Raw genomic sequence first — 23,049 nt, 5'->3', positions numbered from 1 at the left:
TTTGTTCTAAATGTCCCAAAGTGCTCTGAGAACTGAGGGAGGATGTTTGATAAAGATAGCTAAGCGAGAAATTAACATCTGTTACAGATGTCATTTTTATAACCCAATAGAACAATTAATCCCTGAATGTTTCTCATTAAATGCCACTGTTCAATGCCAACATTCAGTGCCATCAGTATTCTCCAATATCTTTGAAATAGGATTACAGTTAAACCCGAGCTAGTTACCATTAAGCCGGAGTCTTTTTGATGCTTCCTTGAGGCTATCCATGCTGTCAGCTACTCCATTTGTAAACATCACTATCACCTGGAAAGAGAGAGTTAAAAAGAACCATTAGAAGGGACAGATTGGAAAGTTCAAAGCTTTCAATGGAGGGAGTTCTGTGATACCAAAGTGAGTGGAATTCACTCCTTTTAGGTGCATTACATTGTGGTAGGGCTTCTTATAGCACCATCAGTAATAGACTGAGGAAAGCTTATCTCCACCCATTGGAAAGACCATGAGACCATGTTGTTAGAACCACACAGGTGGCCAATTCATCCCAACCCATGACCAGAACATTGGCAGCTGCTTTACAGCTTCACCAGAGTGAGTAAACTACTGCCAACTTAATTTAAAGTGCCCTGCCATGGTGGTGGTCTTCCCAAGGGCAGGTCCTCTGCTCTTTTTCTCCACCCAGGAGAAATGAGCATGAGCAGGGAAGAGGGTATATGAGGTGGTTTCTAATATAAAGTAAATGCACAATAATACTGCTTTAGATATGCAACTTAAATAGATGTCCAAGTATATTTAAACTTGGGGATGTATTCATTTAAAACATTGGCATATATTGTAAACATTGCTGGAAACACATTTTGTTCAATAAATATCTAAATAAATCACCCACAAGAAAAAAGACCATTTTATTTAAGTTAGAATAGATCTGCTGTCTTTCACGCTGTAAATCAATATGTACAACTCTAAATCTCATTATATGGTCACCCTCTCAAGTAAGCACCTTTTTCAATAACAAGTTGTATTGCCAACGTGTTTTGTTTAATGATAATTTTCTTTAAGCCACTGACTGGAGATCTGAGTTTATTTTTTTGAAGAAATTTAAAAAGATATTTTAAAAAAAGATGACTGCTGGCAGCTTAAGATGATCACATAGTGTGCTACACTGTAACCTACATCACAAAGGTCTGTGAGGAAGGAGACGAAATGGCTGCATATCCCAGCAAGAAGCAAGACCCAGGAAGTTAAAGGAACTGCTTGTTCTCTTCCTCTTCAGCAAGCAGAGACATACTGCTAACTGCTAAGTTTGAATCACTGAGTGCCTGTCATGTGACAAGACCTTCCCCATCTCTGGTTTTTTAACTGGTGTTTTTCTCTGCAGCAGAGGAGAAGAAACTGGACTCTGACATGAGCAGACCCTAAGTAGGGGTCCCTCTCTCTCCATTCTAGTTTGAAAGCTTTCAAATCCTGCATGTTGACTGACCACCTTTGCATACTCTGTCCACAATCAGAAACACCGTTGGATAGCATTGCTATCTCCAAGAGACTCACCGAACCAGTCATCTACCTCTTCAAATTAAAAGTCTCAGGACCACTGAATTCATCTAGAAGCCAGCTTAATCACTAAACTTCACAGACTGTGTAACTTTTGATTTTTATGAACTCTAACTCAACCAATCTACCCTTCCCCACACTGTAACTTATTTGTATGTGTGTAAACCATTAGCGTGTGTGAGAGCGAAAGTTGGCGTGTTGTTTATTATTTTATTAGTTCGGTTTAGGTACAATAAAGTTAATCTCTTTCTTTGTTAACTCAATAAAACCTGTCCGATTGGTTCTTATGATGGTCATCGCAAGTAAGTAATTAAACACCTACTGAATTGGTCAGTACATCCACCTTAAGAAAGAATTAAACCTGTTGTGGTCAAACAAGGAGAGGGAAAAGAGAGAAGCCCTTCGACCCCTCCTCATTTGACCATAACAAAGTCATATTTCTAAAGTTGCCAAGGGTGGATGGGGGAAATTTGATCTCCCATGATGCCCTGTGAATGGTTCCATCATGTTAATTGTATATTAACTGTGTTTAATTGTATGCAGGTGGTGGGCATAAATTGGAGATTCACTTGTGCTCCTAAAAATAGGAACAGACTGAAACTGTGGTGGCCAGGTTAGGGGGTGCATGTTTATAAAGTGTATCTCTATAAATAAAGGCATGTGATAGTGTATAAAGATTGTCTCCAGTTCTATCCTTCACCATCTGGATTTTTGGAGTAGAATATGGTAGCAGAGGATAATAATCTAAAAGTGAAGGTTGGAAGCTAAGGGAAAAAAAGTGTCTCAGGCCAACGCTGCCAAAGCAGCTAGAGCACGGCCATGCTCCGACATCATCCGAGCGCATCTGAAAATTTGCCAGGATCAACTCGTGTATGTGTACATTGACGGCAGCATGTACCGTGATGTCATTACATGCGCTGTGAGAGAGCAAGCAAGTGACCGACTGGGTGAGCAAGGGTGAGGGGGCGGGGGGACAAGTGGCAATTGAAACAGCAAGTGGTTGAGCAGAAAGGAGCAGGGAGGAGAAGCGACGATTAAAGACCTTCTATTAGAGTACTTGGATGAGATCTACAAGAAAGAGGAAAGATGGTCAGAATTTGATAGATTTCAGGTCATTCTATGGAAGAATATAGGAACTTAGGAACATAAGAACAGGAGTAGGCCATTCAGCCCATCGATCCTGCCCCACCATTCAATATGATCATGGCTGATCATCCACTTCAATGCCCTTTTCCCACACTATCTTCTTAAATCCTTGCCATTTGTATTTAGAAATCTGTCAATCTCTGCTTTAAACATACTCAATGAGTGAGCTTCCACAGCTCTCTGGGGTAGAGAATTCCAAAGATTCACAACCCTCCGAATAAATAAATTCCTCCTCATCTCTGTCCTAAGTGGCTTCCCGCTTATCTTGAAATTGTGTCCCCTGGTTCTAGACTCCCCAACCAAGGGAAATATCTTACCTACATCTACCCTGTCTATCCCGTTAAGTATTTTGGAAGTTTCAATGAAATCAATTTTCATTCTTCGAAACTCTAGAGAATACAAGCCCAGTTTTCCCAAACTCTCTTCATAGGACAGTCCCGCCATCCTGGGAACAAGTCTGGTGAATCTTCATTGCACTCCCTCTATGGCAATAATATCCTTCCTAAGGTAAGGGAACCAAAACTGCACGCAGTACTCCAGGTGCAGTCTAACCAAGGTTCTACACAATTGAAGCAAGACTTCATTACTCCTGTACTCAAATCCTCTTGCGATAAAGGCTAACATACCATTAGCCTTTTGTTATCTCTTGCCCCACCCCTGCTTTACTTGCTTAAAACCGATTACATTTCTGGCTCTGCCAGTTCTGATGAAGGATCACTGACCTGAAACGTTAAACTGCTTCTCTCTCCACAGATGCTGCCAGACCTGCTGAATATTTCCAGCATTTCTTGTTTTTATTTCAGATTTCCAGCATCTGCAGTATTTTGCTTTTATACCATTAGCCTTCCTAATTGCTTTCTGCACCTGCATGTTAGCTTTCAGTGACTTATTGACAAGAACACCCAGGTCCCTTTGTACATCTACACTTTCTAATCTCTTACCATTTAAGAAATACTCTGCATATCTATTCCTCCTACCAAAGTGGATAACCTGACATTTTTCCACATCATACTCCATCTGCCACGTTCTTGCCCACTCACTAAGTCTGTCTAAGTCCCCTTGAAGCCACTTTGCATCTTCCTCACAACACAAATTCCCACCTAGTTTTGTGTCATCCGTGAACTTGCAAACACTACATTTGGTCCCCACATCCAAATCATTGATATATATTGTGAACAGCTGGGGCCCAAGCACTGATTCCTGTGGTACCCCACTAGTCACAGCCTGCCAATGTGAGAATGACCCATTTATTCCTACTCTCTGCTTACTGCCTGTTAACCAATTGTTACGACCCAGTAAGAAAGGGGTCTAGGGTTCCCTCTCAGCCTTCATCTGGTCTTACCATAACAGGGTTTTATTTTAAACACGATTTTTTAGCTCCCCTTCAGTGAATCCTTGTTCACTGCTTTCCAATTGTAAGGCAAAGAAACCAGCCAAACAGGTTTTGCTTTTCGTTGGGGCCCAGTATTCTTCTTAAACTTTGTTCAATGTAGGAGACTTTTTTCTCTTGAGGCTCATGTGTCCTCAGTGGGTCCAGAGGCTTGTGAGAAAGAGACGGGAACAGACAGGTCTTCTCAGTCCAGGAGCAGTCTTTCTCTCAAGCTGTCTGTACAATTCAAAAAAACTCAGGTTGCCCAGCAGGTTAGTCATGTGACTAGCTGGTTTGACCACACCTGTTTGTGGATTCGGCCATCTTAGCAGTCATCCTGGAATGTGAGCTTCCTCACCTTCAATGTCTGATGATCAAAATCCATTGTGGGTTGAATGTGTCAGGGAATGGTCCTCTATCTCCACAAGCAGTGTCTGTTAGTATGTAAATGTTTTTTCCAGCCTGGCTGATCTGTTTAACAAGTCATTTCCCCGCTCCAGCAACAGTTTAAAAATCAGTGTTCATATGACAAAATTAATATGCCTCATTCTTGGCAGGTGGGGGTCTGCATGACACAATCCTTAATCCATGCCAGTATATTACCTGCTATCTCATGTGCTTTAATTTTGCTAACCAATCTCCTGTGGGGGACTTTATCAAAAGCCTTCTGAAAATCCAAGTATACCATATCTACCAACTCCCCTTTATCAATTCTGTTTGTAATATCCTCAAAAAACTCCAACAGATTCATCAAACATGATTTCCCATTCATAAATCCATGTTGACTATGCCCAATCAGATCATTATTATCTAAGTCTCCATTTATCACATCCTTTAGAATAGATTCTAGCATTTTTCCAATGACTGATGTAAGGCTAACTGGTCTGTAATTCCCTATTTTCTCTCTCCCTCCCTTCTTAAATAGTGGGGTGACATTTGTGGCCTTTCAATCTGCAGGAACCGCTCCAGAATCTATAGAATTTTGGAAGATGATCACCCATGTATCCACTATCTCCATAGCTACCTCTTTCAACACTCTGGGATGTGGACTATCAGGTCCTGGGGACTTATCAACCTTCAACCCCATTAATTTCTCCAATACAACCTTCTTACTAATACTAACATCCTTCAATTCCTCATTCCCCCTAATCCCTTGGATCTCTAATTCTGGGAGATTGCTTGTATCTTCCTCAGTGAAGACAGACACAAAGTAATCATTTAGCTTCTCTGCCATTTCTCTATTCCCCATTACAAATTCTCCTGACTCTGCCTGTAATGGACCCACATTTGTTGTAGCCAAAGTCTCCTTTTTACATACCTGTAGAAGCTTTTACAGTCTGTTTTTATATTTTTTGCTAGCTTACATTCAAATTCTATTCTCCCTTTCTTTATCAGTTTCTTCGTCCTCTTTTGCTGTATTCTAAAATCCTCCCACTTCTCAGGTTTACTACTTTTTCTGGCAACTTTATAGGCCTTTTATTTTAATCTTATACAATCCTTAACTTCCTTTGTTATCCATGGTTGACTGCCTTTACTTTTGGGGTTTTTGTGCCTTGAAGGAATGTTTGGTTGCTGTAAACTATGCAATATTTCTTTAAAGGCTATATTACGGACTTTAGCAGATTGTATGAAAGATTCACAAAATTCCACTTGGGGATCCCTGGATGAGTAATAGTGTTTAAATTACTGGATTGTGCCAAGGTGTTTCATATGGACATGCACCTGGTTCTAACTGGTGTTCTATTCTCAGAGAAGGTGACCCTGTTGGATCAGATGCCTGCTGTCTTAAAAAAGTCCTGAGGAAACAGTCATTTCCTTCAGCCTTCAGGGAACAACTGAGACATTCTGCGGTGACACAAAGTATGGAGGACTCAATGATTGCCAGATTTCAAAATGGTCCAGATTCCAGACATAGGCATGAAGACAATGGGAGGATTCAAGACATGCAGAATGAGGATGAAAGCACCTTTAGTGGATTAGGCTATTACAGAAGGAGACAAAATTGGAACAAAAATAAATGTGTGAATTAATCTCGGAAATGTCCAAGGAACAGTTAATAGGTGCTTCAGGCATGATCTGAAGTATTATTATGCAGTGAAAACGCGAAAAGGAAAGGTCCTTGAAATGATGAAGAGAATTCTGAGGAAAAAGATGAAGATAATGATGAATCTGAACAAATTATACTGCTGTCAAGGAGTTTCTGACTGATAATGCAGGGGAATTTGCCAATGACATGTTCAGAGACATGTGTGAAAATATGAACATCTTGGTGATGAATATCACAGCTGAGAATCCTTTCAGCAATGGACTCTGTGAAAGGAATCATGTGATGATCAATGACATAATGCATAAGATTTTAGCTGATCAACCAGATTGCAAGTTGACAACTGCCCTGGCATGGGGGTTCATGCAAAGAATTCACTCCAGATGGTTGTCTCTAGATAGTCTCTATCTATTAACCAATGGACAAAATCCCAAATTGCCTTCAGTGCTGTGCAATAGCCCTCCTGTCCTAGAAGGTACGACAATTAGTTCCATTTTTTTCTGCACATTTGAGTGTTTTACATGCAGTGAGAGGAGCTTTCATAAAGGCTGAGGTCTTGGAGAAAATTCTGTGAGCGCAGGGACATTGCATAAAACTATCTGAGACAGAATTTAATCTAGCAGATTCAGTATAATATAAAGAAAAGGGTCATAGGGAATGGGAAGGCCCTAGTAAGGTAATAGGTTATGATGGTAAGATAGTACTTATCAAATATGACAATCAAACTGTTAGTGTTCATTCCTCATGATTAATTGTAATTAATTACAAAATCTTGGACTCTGAGCAGCTAATGGAAGTAAACAAGGCACCTTGCTCATGTGTTTTGTGATGAAGATCCTGAGGAACAGAATGCGGTAGATCAAAGGCTGGATAGTGGCAATGTGAGTGATCATGACACACAGGACAGAGCTAGCACATCTACTAGCCAATTGCCCAGAGTGGATATTTGGGTGACATATATTCCAGAGTCATCCAGTGAACGGAGGGATGCAATAATTGCGGGATGTGCAAGAAAAGCTACCAGCAAGTTTAAATATTGGTTGAATGTTCAGGATGATGGTCAAGAAGAGAGGGCTATGGATTGGTAAAAAAGGGTGAAAGAGTGGAAAGTAAGAAAATGCAGTGTAATTACTGATAGTAAGTCTGGAAGTGACTCTTGCATCAGAAAACAATCACATAGCAGAGAAAGAACCTCCAATGGTGCAAAAGGCAATCTCACAGTCATAGTCCCAACAGACAAAAAAATGGAAGTAGAAGCAATAACTTGAATTGATTAGACAATGAAATAAAGACCACAGAGGGCTATCTATATTCACAAATAAGAAAATGATCAACAGATTAGCAAGAAAAACTGAAAAACAACTCTTAACACACCATAACAAATCTTCAAGGTTACAAGGTTGCAAAACCAGAAGCTTATAAGAATCTTGAGCTTTCGTTTACAATTTGTAGAGAGAGATGAGAATGAATCATTGATGAGATCACGGAGGCATACTTTGGAAGAGATTACAGTGATGTAAAATAGAGCCAATGACACAGATATAAAGATAAAGGAGATTACACAGACATACAAGTAGATGAGATTACAGGGACATACAAGAGATCATAGGAACACACAGATAGAGGAGATAGCATGGAAATATGGATGATGTAGATCATAGTGACATATGAATGGAGTAGATCACAGAGATATACAGATCGAGCAGATCACCTGGACGTACAGGGACAGGAGATCACAGGGAGATACAGGAGGAAGAGATTGCAGGGATATACAGGTGGAGGAAATTCCAGGAACATACAAATGGAGGAGATTCCAGAAGGGTACCAGTGGAGCAGGTTCCAGTAATATATAGTCAGAGGAGATCACAAAATTAAGGAGCAGTGAAACTATGGATTTTAAGATGACTGTAAGGATCTTAAAGTTAACTGTCTGTGCAGTGTCTGCTGCTGTGCAGGGCAGAGCAGTGAAATTAGTTCTGGTTTGCTCTAGAAAAAGCAAGCACAGACACCCTGGGCTGAATGGCCTCCTTCTATGTTGTAAATCTTAATGGATCTATTGTTCTGAGCTGATACCACCTAATACCCCCCCAATACCAATCAGCTTATTCACGAATGCCAAAGCCATATAAAATGAATCAATGATAGTTACTGACAACTTTCTCAAAAAAGATAATGCCATACAGATTACAGATCTTATCTCCTGACATAAAATGTTACCTTCACATTCGTGTCTGGCTCCTGCTCAAATTTGTCTGAAAACGACAGCAGATAATCAGCAGTCAATCTGATTTGGTCCACCGTCGGCAACAGATATGCTTTGAAATTCCTTACGGCATCCAAATTGTAGTTTTCAAAATTTGACTCATAGAGGGCACTTCCAGCTCTATTGGCGATGTGAAATCCCACCCTGATGTTGAGATCGTGGTCTGCCCTGCAGCTGATGTTACGTAAATCCATCATTCTCTGGATTATGTTGTCCAGGTGCCTCTGTAGTTTCAGCTGACCACCAAGTACATTCGGGAATTGTACCTGACTAGGGAGATCCACTCCCACAGCAATATCAATGGTGCATCCTGGAAGAAAGAAGAAAGAGCTTGTCTAATTATGACAGTACAATCAGCAGCTCTCATACCATCATTATTTCTACTTTGACAATAGTCCCAACTTTATAATCACAAGAATACTGTATTACCTCTCAAGACTCCAACCAATTGCTGCACAATGTTCTTTTGTATCACTGCTGTGGGCAAGCAATGAAATTATCCTCTCCAGATCCAACATCCGTAATTTGGTGGGACACAGAGCCATGCTTTCACAACTTCTTCCATAGGGTCCCCATCCTCATGTCCTAATCCTCAATTATTCCCCATTTTAAAAGACCTTTCTATTCATTAAAAGTGATTGGTTACGAAGCAGAAAATATGATTTTTTTAATTCCTTCTCGGGCTATGAACATTGCTGGCAAGGCCAGTATTTTATTTTATTGAGATCACAGTGACAGACAACAACAACAGCTTGTCTTTATATATGACACCGAACCACATAAGGAGATATTAGAGCAGATGGCCATAAGCATGGTCAAAGAGGTAGATTTTAAGGATTGTCTTAAAAGGAAGAAAGCAAGGTGGAGAGGTGTAAGGAGGGAATTTCAGAGCTTAGGGTCTAGGCAGCTGAAGGCATGGACACCGATGGTGAAATTATTAAACTCAGGGATGTTCGAGGCCAGAATTAGAGGAGTGTAGATATCTTGGAGGATCGTGGGGCTGAAGGAGATTACAGAGATAGGGACAGGACAGGTCATAGAGGGAATTGAAAACAAGGATGAGAATACACAGAGGATATTCCAGGAATATACAGCTAGAAGAGATTCCAGGCTAGCCATTTCATAGGGCATCTAAGAATCAACCATGTTGATATGGAACTGGAGTCACATTTGGCCAAACTGGGAAAGGGCAGTAGGTTTCCTTCTTTAAAAGGATATTAATGAACAATGTGGGTTCTTACAACAAACTGACAGCTTAATGGTCACTTTTACTACGACCATCTTTATATTTTTGAAATTGACTTCAAATTCACAAACAGTCATGTGCGATTTAAACTTGTGCTCTATTATTAGTCCAGAGCATACCTACTACATTATCATATCCGGCTGATGTTACACTCATCATTTCTGAAGTTACTACATCTGAAAGCTGTATGAAATACATTTCTGTAATGCTGATGGCTATGATAGAGTCCAGTAATAAGCACTTGCCAACTGAAGAAAGGAGAGAAAAAACCCTTCACTCACCAACTCTTGTCTTCTCCTCACAGACGCTGCGGACAATCCTTTGTTTGATCTTGCCTAGGTCTCGAAAATCTGTGACAAAATAGATTCTGTCTCGTGACCCTGAGATTTGCAGAAGCTGGTTCACATCTGCATCCCCTATCCCCACGGTCCAAATATTAATATTCTTGTTTCTCAGGCTATCAGCCGGGGCAACCACACTGTCCTTTGACTTCCCATCAGTGATCACCAGCAGGAACTGGGGCACGCCAGAGGCTTTCCGACTGCCTGCCTCTCTCGTAAACAGCTCAGTAACTTTAGTCAGTGCCATGGCAGTGTTGGTCCCCTGATCTAGTTGATTCATATCTTCAATTTTATCCATCAATGGTTTTTTCTCCGAGAAATCCTTTAGGTCAAATTCTTTTTGAAACTCTGTACTGAACTGGGCTAGACCAAACTGGAACTTAGTCGGGGCGACAGTGAAAACGTCAACTATTTTTCTCACAAAAGACTTCACGCGGCTAAAGTCTTCGGTATCAATGCTCTCAGATCCGTCTATTAGAAAGATAATGTCTGCTTGTTGAAGCTCACATTCTGACAAAAAAAAAATAACCGAATTACAGTTTTGTACAATAAGTCAGCAAACATCTTTCTTCCCATTAATACAAAAGCAAACTAATTCAGTTGCTGAAATTCTGAAGCAAAAACAGAAAATTTTAGAAATACTCAACAGGTCAGGCAGTGTCTGTGGGGAGAAAGAAAACAGAGTTAACATTTCAGGTCTGCGACCTTTCATCATTAGCGTTTTGCATTTGGATCAGTGGACCTGACTCGCTGGCCCAATTTGGCCCAATCCCTGTAATACCGGATGCAGATGCCCGAGGTGCCCTGTATACACCTATGTGGCATAAAAGTGTCAAGGGGGCAAAGGGAGCTTGGGCACAGTCTGTGTATAAAGCTCATTAGAACACATCCACATCCCCATCAACTCTCCTTTAAATCAGATGGCCACTTTAATGCCCTTTTGAAATGGATGTTGGTGGAGATGCTCTCTCACAGTAAAGAAAGGCTCCTGTCACCCTGTCTGGTGCTTGGCTGATAGCCTTGCCCCTAGCAACCCTGCTCCCCCATGCCAAGTGGTGCCCTTGCTCTCTGTTCCTCCCCTGACTCCGGAACTCCAGCTGTCCCTTTCTAAACTTTGCTTTTGATTGGGCGATCAGTCATACTGTAACCTTTGAGGAGCTGTGCAGTTTTGGTTTCCATACTTAAGAAAGGATATACTTGCATTGGAGATGGTATAACGAAGGTTCATTAAATTGGTCTCTGGGATGAGAGGCTGAGTGAATTGGGCCTGTATTCTCTGGAGTTTAGAAAAATTAGAGGCAATCTCATTGAAACACACAAGATTCTGAAGGGGATGGATAGGGTAGATGCTGAGAGATTGTTTCCACTGATCAGAGAGAATCTAAAACACAGGGGCACAGTCTCAAGATAAGGGGCCGATCATTTAGGACTGAGATGAGGAGAAATTACTTCACTCAAAGGGTTGTGAATCTTTGGAATTCTCTGCCCCAGAGGGTTGTGGATGTTTCATCATTGAATATATTTAAGACTAGGATAGACAGATTTTTGGTCTTTCAGGAAATCAAGGGAGATGGTGAGCGGGCGGGAAAGTGGAGTTGAATCCTAAGATCACCCGTGATTATATTGAATGGCAGGTCATATGGTCTACTCCTGCTCCTATTTCTTATGTACTTGTGTTCTTGAGCCAAAATGGAGTGAGGCTACCCCACGCCCCACCAATATAAAATGCAAAGCACTATCAGGCCATTAACTTCATTACACTACACTTATACTTTTGATTTTGGCTCTTGGCAAAAATCACAAATATTCCCTTACTTGGATTTGTGCTCGTACAAACCAGCTGCGAGATATCCCTAGTTATGTTTTTCAAGGCATCAAAGTCTTGAACGTAAAAGTAGTTTTCTCTTGCGCCTCCGATTGCCTCGAGCTCTTTTTCATTGGCTCCTGCTACTCCCACAGCATAGATGGTCGCTCCACCCTCTCTGACATCTTCTGCAGCCCCTCGGACTCTTATTGAATCTGTGGCTTCTCCATCAGTAATCACTATGACAAACTGTGGAACGTCTTCTGACCTCCGACCCCCTTTCTCTATAGCTAAAAGTTCTTTAGCCTGCTCAAGAGCACGTGCAGTGTAGGTTGCTCCTCCTCTGCTCTGCATTCGAGCAATAGCTTGACGGACTTCATTTTTGCTGCTGAATTGATTCAACTGGAATTGAACGTCAGATATGCTATTGTATAGTATGGCCCCAAACTGAACCTTGCTGGGAGAGACAGCTGAACTGTTCACCAAAGCCATCATGAATCTTTTCATACTCTCAAACTCATTTGGCCGTATGCTGCCTGACCCATCGATTACGAAAACAATATCCGCCACTTCTGTTCTCAAGCAGGCTAGAGGGAAGAAAGAACAGCAATAGAATTATTGCTCAACATTTACATAATATAGAATACCCACATTTTACAGCTGGAAAAAATACCTTTCCCCTTGCAGTGAAAGTTTAGCAACAGATTGCATGAGAAAGGAGTTAAATGCAAATAGAAAGTAGTTATTGACCAATTTTTCTTCCTGACTTGAACCCCTGTGGTGGACCCCATGGAAAAGGCTAGTATGCCTCACCCTTCTCAGTCTCCAGGCATCCTAAAATGCATTTAGTCTATGACAGGCCGAGGATACAGAAACTCCCAACATAAGAGGTTCTGAACTCATTCCTGGCCCCACTCCCTCCATAGATTTATTTGCAATTGAGAGAAGTTCAGCTCCAAACAATATGCACAGGAATCTCCAACAATACACTGTACTAAAGGTCCCATCCTATTTTCTAGTCCTTTCCATCCAAGTTCTCGTGGGAATGTGCCAGAGAGCTGAGGAATTTTGACCTCACTGTGTCCATTAAAGAACATGCTGGTCATTAGTTACCAGTGAAGGGTTGTACCTTAAAGTTGACGTTTTCATCTACCAATCTACAGTGATGATCCCAGTAAGCTTACCATCAGGCTGGCTGCAGATCTCCCAGGAGATTTGTTTTTCTGGATCATCCAGTAGATCGAAGCTTTCTACATAGTGAACTTTATCCCAGGCTCCTCCAATTTCCAGAAGCTGGGAGTTGTTAGCATTGAAGACACCCACGGCGAACACAGTGACTCCTTTATCCCTTATGGCTTTTGCTGGTTGAAAGACCTCATCCTGTGCCTCTCCATCAGTTATCACAATGAGGTACTGTGGGATACCAGGCCGACCCCCTTGAGCATCATCAAAGTAGTCCGCTGTAAATCTCAGCGCACGGCCTGTCTGAGTACCCCCTCCCAGCTGCTGCATGTTGCCGATGGCTTTGCGTAAATCAGTTTTTACTGAATGTACGTTAAGTTGGAACTCTAGCTGGGGATTCGAGCCAAACTGTATCAGACCTATGTGCACGTTCTGTGCTTCAGTATGGGTCTTGTTCACGATAACATTCATAAACGTCTTCATTTTCCTGAAATCTTCAGTGTTTATGCTTCCTGATCCGTCGATTAAGAAGATGATGTCAGCCATGTCCAGCTTACTGCAAGCTGAGAAAAAGAAATCACATGGAATTTTGTCATTCGTGCTTTTGAACAGAGAAATTCAAACTAGGTTAGAAAAACTAGGTTAGGGCAGCACAGTGACGCAGTGGTTAGCACCACAGCTCCAGCGACCCGGGTTCAGTTCTGGGTGCTGCCTGTGTGGAGTTTGCAAGTTCTCCCTGTGACTGCGTGGGTTTCCACCGGGTGCTCCGGTTTCCTCCCACAGCCAAAGACTTGCAGGTTGATAGGTAAATTGGCCGTTGTAAATTGCCACTAGTGTAGGTAGGTGGTAGGAGAATGGTGGGGATGTGATAGGGAATATGGGGTTAATGCAGGATTAGTATAAATGGGTGGTTGTTGGTCGGCACAGACTCGGTGGGCCGAATGGCTTGTTTCAGTGCTGTATCTCTAAATAAAAATTTAAAAAATCTTTTGCCCCCTGTATCCTGGTTAAGGCCCCACGTTATAAGTAACATAGGAATTGGTTCAAACATGGACAAAAGAGCTGAACTCAAGAGGTGAGGTGAGAGTGACTGCCCTTAACATCAAGGCAGCATTTGACCGAGTATGGCATCAAGGAGCCCTGGCAAAACTGAGGTCAATGGGAATCAGGGGGAAAACCCTCCGCTGGCTGGAGTCATACCTAGCGCAAAAGGAAGATGGTTGAGGTTGTTGGAGGTCAATCATCTGAGCTCCAGGACATCACTGCAGGAGTTCCTCAGAGTAGTGTCCTAGGCCCAACCATCTTCAGCTGCTTCATCAATGACCTTCCTTCAATCATAAGGTCTGAAGTGGGGATGTTCGCTGATGACTGCACAATGTTCAGCACCATTCGTGACTCCTCAGATACTGAAGCAGTCCGTGTAGAAATGAAGCAAGACCTGGACAATATCCAGGCATGGGCTGATAAGTGGCAAGTAACATTTGCGCCACACAAGTGCCAGGCAATAACCATCTCCAACAAGACAGAATCTAACCATCTCCCCTTGACATTCAACAGCATTACCATCGCTGAATCCCCCACTAGCAACATCCTAGGGTCTACCATTGACCAGAAACTGAACTGGAGTAGCCATATAAATACCATGGCTACAAGAGCAGGTCAGAGGCTAGGAATCCTGAGGCAAGTAACTCACCTCCTGACTCCCCAAAGCCTGTCCACCATCTACAAGGCACAAGTCAGCGGTGTGATGGAATACTCTCCACTTGCCTGGATGGGTGCAGCTCCAACAACACTCAAGAAGCTCGACACCATCCAGGACAAAGCAGCCCACTTGATTGGCACACCATCCACAAACATTCACTCCCTCCACCACCGACGCACAGTGGCAGCAGTGTGTACCATCTACAAGATGCACTGCAGCAATGCACCAAGGCTCCTGAAACAGCACCTTCCAAACCCGCAACCTCTACCAACTAGAAGGACAAGGGCAGCAAATACATGGGAACACCACCACCTGCAAGTTCCCCTCCAAGTCACACACCATCCTGACCTGGATCTATATCGCCGTTCCTTCACTGTCGTTGGGTCAAAATCCTGGAACTCCCTTCCTAACAGCACTGTGGGTATACCTACCCCAAATGGACAACAGCGGTTCAAGAAGGCAGCTCATCACCACCTTCTCAAGGGCAATTAGGGATGGGCAATAAATGCTGGCCTGGCCAGCGTCTCGCACATCCCATGAATGAATTTTTTAAAAATTACTAGACCAAAAAAGACCAAAGTTAACATAGTTCACCTTCCACCATCCCGGTAGTCACTGATACTGTGATAATGTAGTTGTTGACTAATTATGGCAATCATTCTCTATCAATTAGTCTATGTCAGGCCCGACATGAGGCAAGGAAAAGTCCAGTGGTGGAAAGCTTTGGAAATAATAAGTCCAAAGTTACCTGTTCCTCCCAAGCACTTAACATGGGGCTGAATTTTACTGACCCCCGGACGTCAGCGGTCATGGCAGAGGGGGCTGGAACATCCTTCTGGGAGAGGCCCATCACAGGCTTTGACGCCAGGAAGGGCCAGCCCCATTCTACTGGTGAGGGCAAGGCTTCGGGGCAGCCCCCACCCCCGCCACTCAGCAAAAAAAAATTAACATATTTAAATAAATTATACTTGAAGAATAATGACTTACCTTGCAGCGATGGCCGTCCCACACCTGGCCAGTGGACGGATGTCCCGCGCCTTCGGATTTCCATTCAGAGATCCGAGGCGGAACACTGGTGGGAAGGGGGGAGAAGTTAAATTTTCAGAGTGGGGGTGGGGGGTGGGGGGGGGGGTGAAGCAGCAAAAATGAACGCGATTGACTGAGGGGATGGTGGGAAGGGGTTGAATGTCAAAGTGCAGAAAGTTCGGGGGAAGATCAGGATTGAGAACTTACATTTTTTGGGGGAACATGAAAAATAATAAAGTGATTATTCATTGCGGGGCAGAGTGGAAGAGGCGATTGGAAGTGTGACTAAATGTTTTTTAATTGTTTCACAAACCAGTGCCTTTAAAAATTTTAATACAACGGAAGGGCCTGAAGCCTTTAAAAATGGCACCGGCGCCTGCGCGGTGGTGCTGGACACTGTTGATGGGGACGGAGCACCCGCCCTCTCTACATCATTGGGGGCGGGCATTCCGTGCCCTCCATGCTAATGAGGCGCCTTGCAAAATAGCACGGTGGCTTCGTGGCGCATGTCTCACGTGTGCGTCGCCAAATTTTTGAAGCTAGTCACCGTCTCAAATTACTTGTATACTGTATCCCCAAAAAAAAGCATTTTCTGAAAGAAATCTATCTAACCTGAGTAAACATTTAAGTAAAAATTCCACTGCAACACCCCAATGCAAGATGGCGAGGTCACAATGTAGCAAGGTCACAGCACATGATTTTGCATCTATTAAAGTTGACAGACGGAAATTCCTGAGCTTGCATTTTGCAATGCGCACTCCTGCACGCTCCAGCAGCCTCTCCTGAGAGAATTTCTATATCACAGTTGGCAACAGTTACCCAGCCCAAGTCCAATAAATTACTCCCTGCCACCACCCTCCCAGCAAGATTACCCATTCCCTAAAAGATGCTAACATAAATTAAGTACATTAAGCCTTCCATTGAGCTCAGTGGAAATAAAATTCAGGAAAGGTGTAAATCAAGCAGTCAATTTACTAACACCCATTTTTCATTAATGTATAAACTCAAAATCTTTTCCACTGTTCCTAGCATTTTCACTTTTAACTTTAATTTTTCACTTTATTAAAATATAACTGAGAGAATATAACACAAAAATCAGACATGTAATGAGAGTACTGATCAAACTGTGTACAGGGTTATGTTGTTTTATTGTTCAGCTTTGCTACATGGCAAGATCTATTGTAAAATGTTCGGTACACGCATAACCTGTTCTTCATTACTGCCCAATTATACACTTTAACAGCTAGAAACTGCCCCATGTATTACACTTAGCTCATAGGGAACATTGCAGAGACACCAAGGGGACAAAGGTAGCCCATGGAGGAATTCTCAGCCATTAATGAGAAGAGTCCTGACATTTGAACCTTACCTCTTTCTGAACAGAGTTCCTGCACAATGTTATTCTTCACAACTTTCAAAGCATCAAAGTTGGTGACGTAAAAAACTCTCTCTGTGACTCCTGCAATCAGTAGAAGTTCAGATTCACTCGAATCTCCCACTCCTATTGAATAAATGTCTACCCCCTGTTGCCTCAGCTCTGAAGCAGGACTTGTTACATTATCTTGCGACTGCCCGTCTGTCATGGTAATCAGGAAACGCTGCACTCTCTGTCCACGGCTTCGCTCTGCATCGCTGAAGAGATTCTTCATATAGGTTAACGCACGGCCAGTTTCAGTGCCTCCTCCAATTTGAGCAATTTGTTTAATTGCGTCCTCCAATCCTGTTTTGCTGGTATACTGAGTGATTCCGATTTCAATTTGTGGTTTAGATGCATATTGGACAACCCCAACACGAACCTGGTCTGCACCGATACTGAATATCTTCACTACATCTACCAGGAATTTTTTCACGTCCATGAAATTCTCTGGACGTATACTGCCTGACCCATCAATTAGGAAAAAGATATCGGCTTCTTCAGTTTCAACACAACCTGAAATGAGAAAGGAGCATTGTTTCAGTTACTGCAGAACAGTAAGAGCACACAGGGGGGATTCGATGCCAATCTGAGTTACCAGGGTGAAATTGCTTTACACCAGCAGCACAAAACAGCCCCAGAGAGAATTGGCAACCAGATTTTCACCACACCAGTTTTTATTTTCCATTGACTTGGAAAGTATTGCAAATTTTTTCTTTCAAACCAAGTAAAAGTGACAGTGGGACTAGGAAGCGAGTCTCCAAAAAGAGTTTGAACTATCACTCTGTGAATTTCAGTGCAAGAAAGATCAGTTGCGGCAAAAAAATCAGCTGCTGATTTGCTACGAGGCTGTTTCACACTGCTGGCCTAGACCAATTTCACCTCCACCATGTTTTAACTGCTCCTTCTTTCACTTCATGTAGATCTACTGAAGAATGCAAATAAAGATGTGGTCTGCCACAGACTGATACAGGAGTGAGCAATTTTAGCTTAACCTGCCCAACAAGAAACTAGAAGGATCAGGTGCAATACTGGCTTTACAACCTGCCCAATTGTACTCTATATTGAAGTCAGTGGACAGCAATAATGGACGGGATGTAAAATTGGCATTCCACACGATCCCGTGAGTTTCCAACCCATAAGTTAGGTTAAAATGGCCTCCAATGAGGTTGTGCAATTGGATACCTCATGCAGTGGCTCCTTTGCCTGGGGGAGGTGCCAGGCAAAGATCAGGCATGTCATGAGTGATAAACAAGGTGACTTACCCTTGGCAGCTCCCTCCCTCCACCTGGCCCCAATACAGTACTGGCAGAGACCAAGGAGTGGACTAAGCTCTGGACTGTGCAGATAGTGCTGGATTTTAAGTGATCGGTGGCAAGCTTAAAAAATGGCGACCCACATGCGCCAAACAGCCACCATGATCTCCCATGCAGCGGCTCATTTAAATAGCCGGGGCGGCCTGCCACCCCCAATCACATGGAGGGGGCCGTCACCGGCAATGGCATCAGCTGCCTGTGCACAGGTGCTGGCACCATTTTTAAAGGGATCTAGCTCTGCCAGCAGATTTAAATTTTTAATGATACACCCCCTAAAATCTATCAAATAAATTTCTAACACCCCTTTCCCAACCCCCAATAACAATTACATTAACTGTTTTTTTTTTATTTCCCAAAATATACTTTATTCATAAACATCTGTAAAAATCACATTGCCAAACAGTTTCCAAACAGCACCAAAAAATACAAACATTGATAGGGAGATCAGTTTCCTTCAATGAGTTTCTTCCCAACCCTTCCGTTTCACAATTGTCATGTCATTTACAGTTTTACATTTACAGCAATTGAGAATATTAACGATACAGTTCTAGGGGTTTCCCATGGATCCAGCCCCTCAGTCCAGCTTGGTGGGGGAACCTTACACTGTGGTCTTTCCCCATTGAGCCTTTGCTGCGGCTGCCCCAAGCTTTAGTGCGTCCCTCAGCACGTAGTCCTGGACCTTGGAATGTGCCAGTCTGCAACATTCGGTGGTGGACAACTCTTTGCGCTGGAAGACCAGCAAGTTTCGGGCAGACCAAAGGGCGTCTTTCACCGAATTGATAGTCCTCCAGCAGCAGTTGATGTTTGTCTCGGTGTGCGTCCCTGGGAACAGCCCGTAGAGCACAGACTCCTGTGTTACAGAGCTGCTTGGGATGAACCTTGACAAAAACCACTGCATCTCTTTCCACACCTGCTTTGCAAAGGCACATTCCAGGAGGAGGTGGGCGACCGTCTCTTCCCCACCACAGCCAACGCGGGGGCACTGTGAAAAGGGGGCGAGACTTCGGGTGTGCATGAAGGATCTGACGGGGAGGGCCCTTCTCACCACCAGCCAAGCTACGTCTTGGTGCTTGTTTGAAAGTTCTGGTGATGAGGCATTCTGCCAAATGACTTTGACGGTCTGCTCGGGGACTGTTTGCCCCCAAAACACGTAGCTTTTAAATTTGACCTTCACCTGAACAAAGTTTAAAGTTCATCCCTTCCCACCATCCCCTACACCCATTACATTTGTTTGGCCCCGTTCCCACCACCCCCCCCCCCCCCCCCCCCCCCCCCACCACACTGAAAATCTTAATTCCTTTCCACCCGTGTCAGGCTGGCTTTCCCCAGACAGGGAATTGAAGGCGCAGGAGTGCTGGCCACTGCATTGAGGATCGCGGAAGGCCCAGAAGATTAAAGGTAAGTTTATTTAAATTTATTCATCCCATTCATTTAAATATTGTAGTTCAGTTCCCATTACCCAGCAGTGGGGGGAGGCCACCACAGAGCCTCGCTATTGCCGGGAGGATTGGGCCAGGCCCTCCTGGCGTCAGCCTCCATGGCAGGCCTCTGCCGGAACAATCTTCCACCACCCTCCCCCCCACCGTCACGGAGCCCCAAGTTGTGGGCTTGGTAAAATCCAGCCCATAGAGAGAACACAAAAGGAACTGCTAAAAAATAGAGGAAATACTTGTTAGACAAATTGATGAAAAACCTAGTGGTTTGTAATCCCGGGGCACGATAAACTGGGATTGACTCATGCTTCCTTTTCTGTGGTGTGGGTATTTCATGGCTGCCTTTAAAATATTATAGAGCTGAGCTTTCTCACTAATGGGTTCAATAATGTACACTGCACAACTGCTACTATAAGATAGAATTACATAGAATTTACAGCACAGAAACAGGCCTATTGGCCCAACTGGTCCATGCCAGTGTTTATATTCCACCGAGCCTCCTCTCACTCTACTTTAACTCACCCTCACGACATATGCAGCTATTTATTTCTTCATTATTAACCTATCTAGCTTCCCCTTAAATGTATTTATGCTTTCACCTCCATGTGGTAGCAGATTCCACATTGTGATCTGTTGTAAGGTTTTGACTATGATGTTAATAAGAAGGCAGCTTCTGAGTGGGGGGATGAAATTGCTTGGATAAAACCTGAAAGTCCACTCAGTCGCTCAAAATCTGCGATTTCAACTCAATTGAACCAATTAAGTTTGCCTTCCCAGTTTTGCATCTCCAAGCTGCACTTGACTGTGATGCACATCCGCATGATGCAATATTTAGAGGAACAGTCCATAAACGGAAATTGGAGGTGTTCAGAATGGATGGTGAACATAGAGCAAGGGCAGCACCCCGATTTAATGAGGCATTGCTGGAATTACTGCTGGGTCTAGTCAAGAGCAGGAGGGACAGACCTTTCCCCAGCAGTGAGAGGAAGGAAACTTCTGCTGTCACCTAGAAAGCATGGTTGGAGGTAGCAGAGGAGGTGAACAGAAGGAGTCTTGTGCCCAGGTCATAGATGCAATGTAGGAAATGGTTCAAAGACCTAACCAGATCCAGAAAAGTGAATACATTTGCTGATTCAACTACATCCTATGGTTTAAGCACCCACTTTGTTCATTCTGTCTTGCTAAGCATACTCTATCGCAACACACTTCACACACGCAACTTTCAGCAGCATCAGGGTTCCCTTTCTATGCATTTCATCACCTCCACATTTATCCATCCACTGTGCCACTCCCCCCAATCCTTGTTTAATATGATGCATGTGTCTCATAGTCATTCTCATCGAAGCGCCATATCCATCACGTGAATCCCTCACCTTCACTCACAGATCTGTTTTCCACCCCCTGTAGGAGAAGACAGCACAAAACACAAGGGAGAGGGAGAAGACTGGAGGTGGATCAGCACAAGTAGTCCAGCTCACTAATGCAGAGGAAGAGAAAGTGGCATATCGGCATCCCTCTCAGTCAGAGATGGAGAGACAAGGAGCTCGCAGATAGCTCGCGATAGAAATACAAATTGTGCAGAATGCTGGCATGGACTCAATGGGCCAAATGGCCTCCTTCTGTGTCATAAATGACTCTATGACTCTATTGACACATCTATGCTGACTTTATTTTAGCAATGACTGAACTATGAGAAGACTCAGTACGGTGACTTTCAAGACTATAAATAATTTTCCCTTCTTTTGTCTTCCAAGGCCTTCACTTATACAATAGATGTTGTAGGATATCCATGAGGATGATTCCTCAGAGGACCTCATTCCTTCAAAGGATGCAGGACCTACAGCCATGCACCATGCATCAGTGCAAATATGCACATTCTGCAGGTCCACTCAAATAGTTAGTTGGTTTTGGTAATTCATATGTCATAAGTGAACACAAGTAGACATGGGTGGTAGGGGCAGCTATGGAGAGCGCATTTGTGTGTAGCGGACAGCGAGACCCCCAAGCTGTCTCCGATAGAGCCCTGGAAGGTGCCAGAGGCAAAAAAAGTTGAGGACGATGGTGACCTTCTCAGTCATTGGTAATGCATATCCAACAGGTCCACAAGGTAGCAGGGTCTTTAGGAGGCTGCAGGTGTCTGCCACCAACTAACATGACATGACCACCTCAGCTGGCAGAAGCACTTTTCTTATGAGCAATTATTAAAAGTTAAGCCTCTGTCTGTGAGCCCTGTGATGTAGATTGCGTCTTTTTTTTATTCATTCATGGGATGTGGCCGTCGCTGACAAAGACATCATTTATTGCCCATCCCTCATTGCCTTTGAGAAGGTAGTGGTGAGCTGCCTTCTTGAACTGCTGCAGTCCTTGGGTTGTAGGTACTTCCACATTGCTGTTAGGTAGAGAGTTCCAGGATTTTGACCCAGCAATGATGAAGGAATGGTGATATAGTGCCACGTCAGGATGGTATGTGACTTGGAGGGGAAATTGCAACTGATGGTGTTTCCATACACCTGCTGCCCTTGTTTTTCTAGGAAGTAGAAGTCACGGGTTTGGCAGGTGCTGTCGAAGAAGCCTTGGCAAGTTGCTGCAGTGCATCATGTAGATGATACCCACTGCAGCCACCATGCACCAATGGTGGAGGGAATGAATGTTTGAAGTGGTGGATGAGGTGCCAATCAAGTGGGCTGCTTTCTCCTGGATGGTGTTGAGCTTCTTGAGTGTTGTTGGAGCTGCATTCAACCAGGCAAATGGAGTGTATTCCACCACATTCCTGACTTGTGCCTTATAGATGGTGGACAGGCTTTGGGAAGTCAGGAGGTGAGTAACTCACCATAGAATATCCAGCCTTTGACCTGTTCTTGCAGCCACAGTATTTATATGGCTGGTCCAGTTATGTTTCTGGTCAATGGTAACTCCCAGGATGTTGATGGTGGGGGATTCAGCAATGGTAATGCCAATTAATGTCAAAGGGAGATGATTAGACCCTCTCTTGTTAGGGATGGTTGTTGCCTGGCACTTGCTTGGCATGAATGTTACTTGCCACTTATCAGCCCAAATGCAAATGGAACTGAACACTGTGCAATCATCAGCGAACATCTGCATTTCTTACCTTATGATGGAAGGAAAGTCATTGATGAAGCAGCTGAAGATGGTTAGGCCTAGTACACTGCCCTGAGGAACTCCTGCAGCAATGTCCTGGGCCTAAGATGATTGGC

The 23,049-nt window shown here is 43.5% G+C and overlaps 1 protein-coding gene across 1 annotated transcript in view; it reads right to left on the bottom strand.

The window, feature by feature from the left end:
* Positions 1 to 23,049, bottom strand: part of LOC137383331 (collagen alpha-6(VI) chain-like) — a 133,782-nt gene that overhangs the window by 76,265 nt on the left and 34,468 nt on the right. The window contains exons 8-13 of the mRNA XM_068056026.1: positions 17,041 to 17,601; positions 12,946 to 13,506; positions 11,773 to 12,348; positions 9,898 to 10,467; positions 8,325 to 8,680; positions 228 to 306 (exon numbers count right to left, since the gene is read on the bottom strand). Of these exons, the coding sequence (XP_067912127.1) occupies positions 228 to 306; positions 8,325 to 8,680; positions 9,898 to 10,467; positions 11,773 to 12,348; positions 12,946 to 13,506; positions 17,041 to 17,601 (2,703 nt within the window). The remainder of the gene's footprint in view (positions 1 to 227; positions 307 to 8,324; positions 8,681 to 9,897; positions 10,468 to 11,772; positions 12,349 to 12,945; positions 13,507 to 17,040; positions 17,602 to 23,049) is intronic.

This window comes from Heterodontus francisci, chromosome 2, assembly GCF_036365525.1.
Source record: "Heterodontus francisci isolate sHetFra1 chromosome 2, sHetFra1.hap1, whole genome shotgun sequence".
Lineage (NCBI taxonomy): Eukaryota > Metazoa > Chordata > Chondrichthyes > Heterodontiformes > Heterodontidae > Heterodontus > Heterodontus francisci.
Note: the sequence above shows the minus strand (reverse complement) of the source record. Positions and strands in the feature narration are given on the sequence as shown.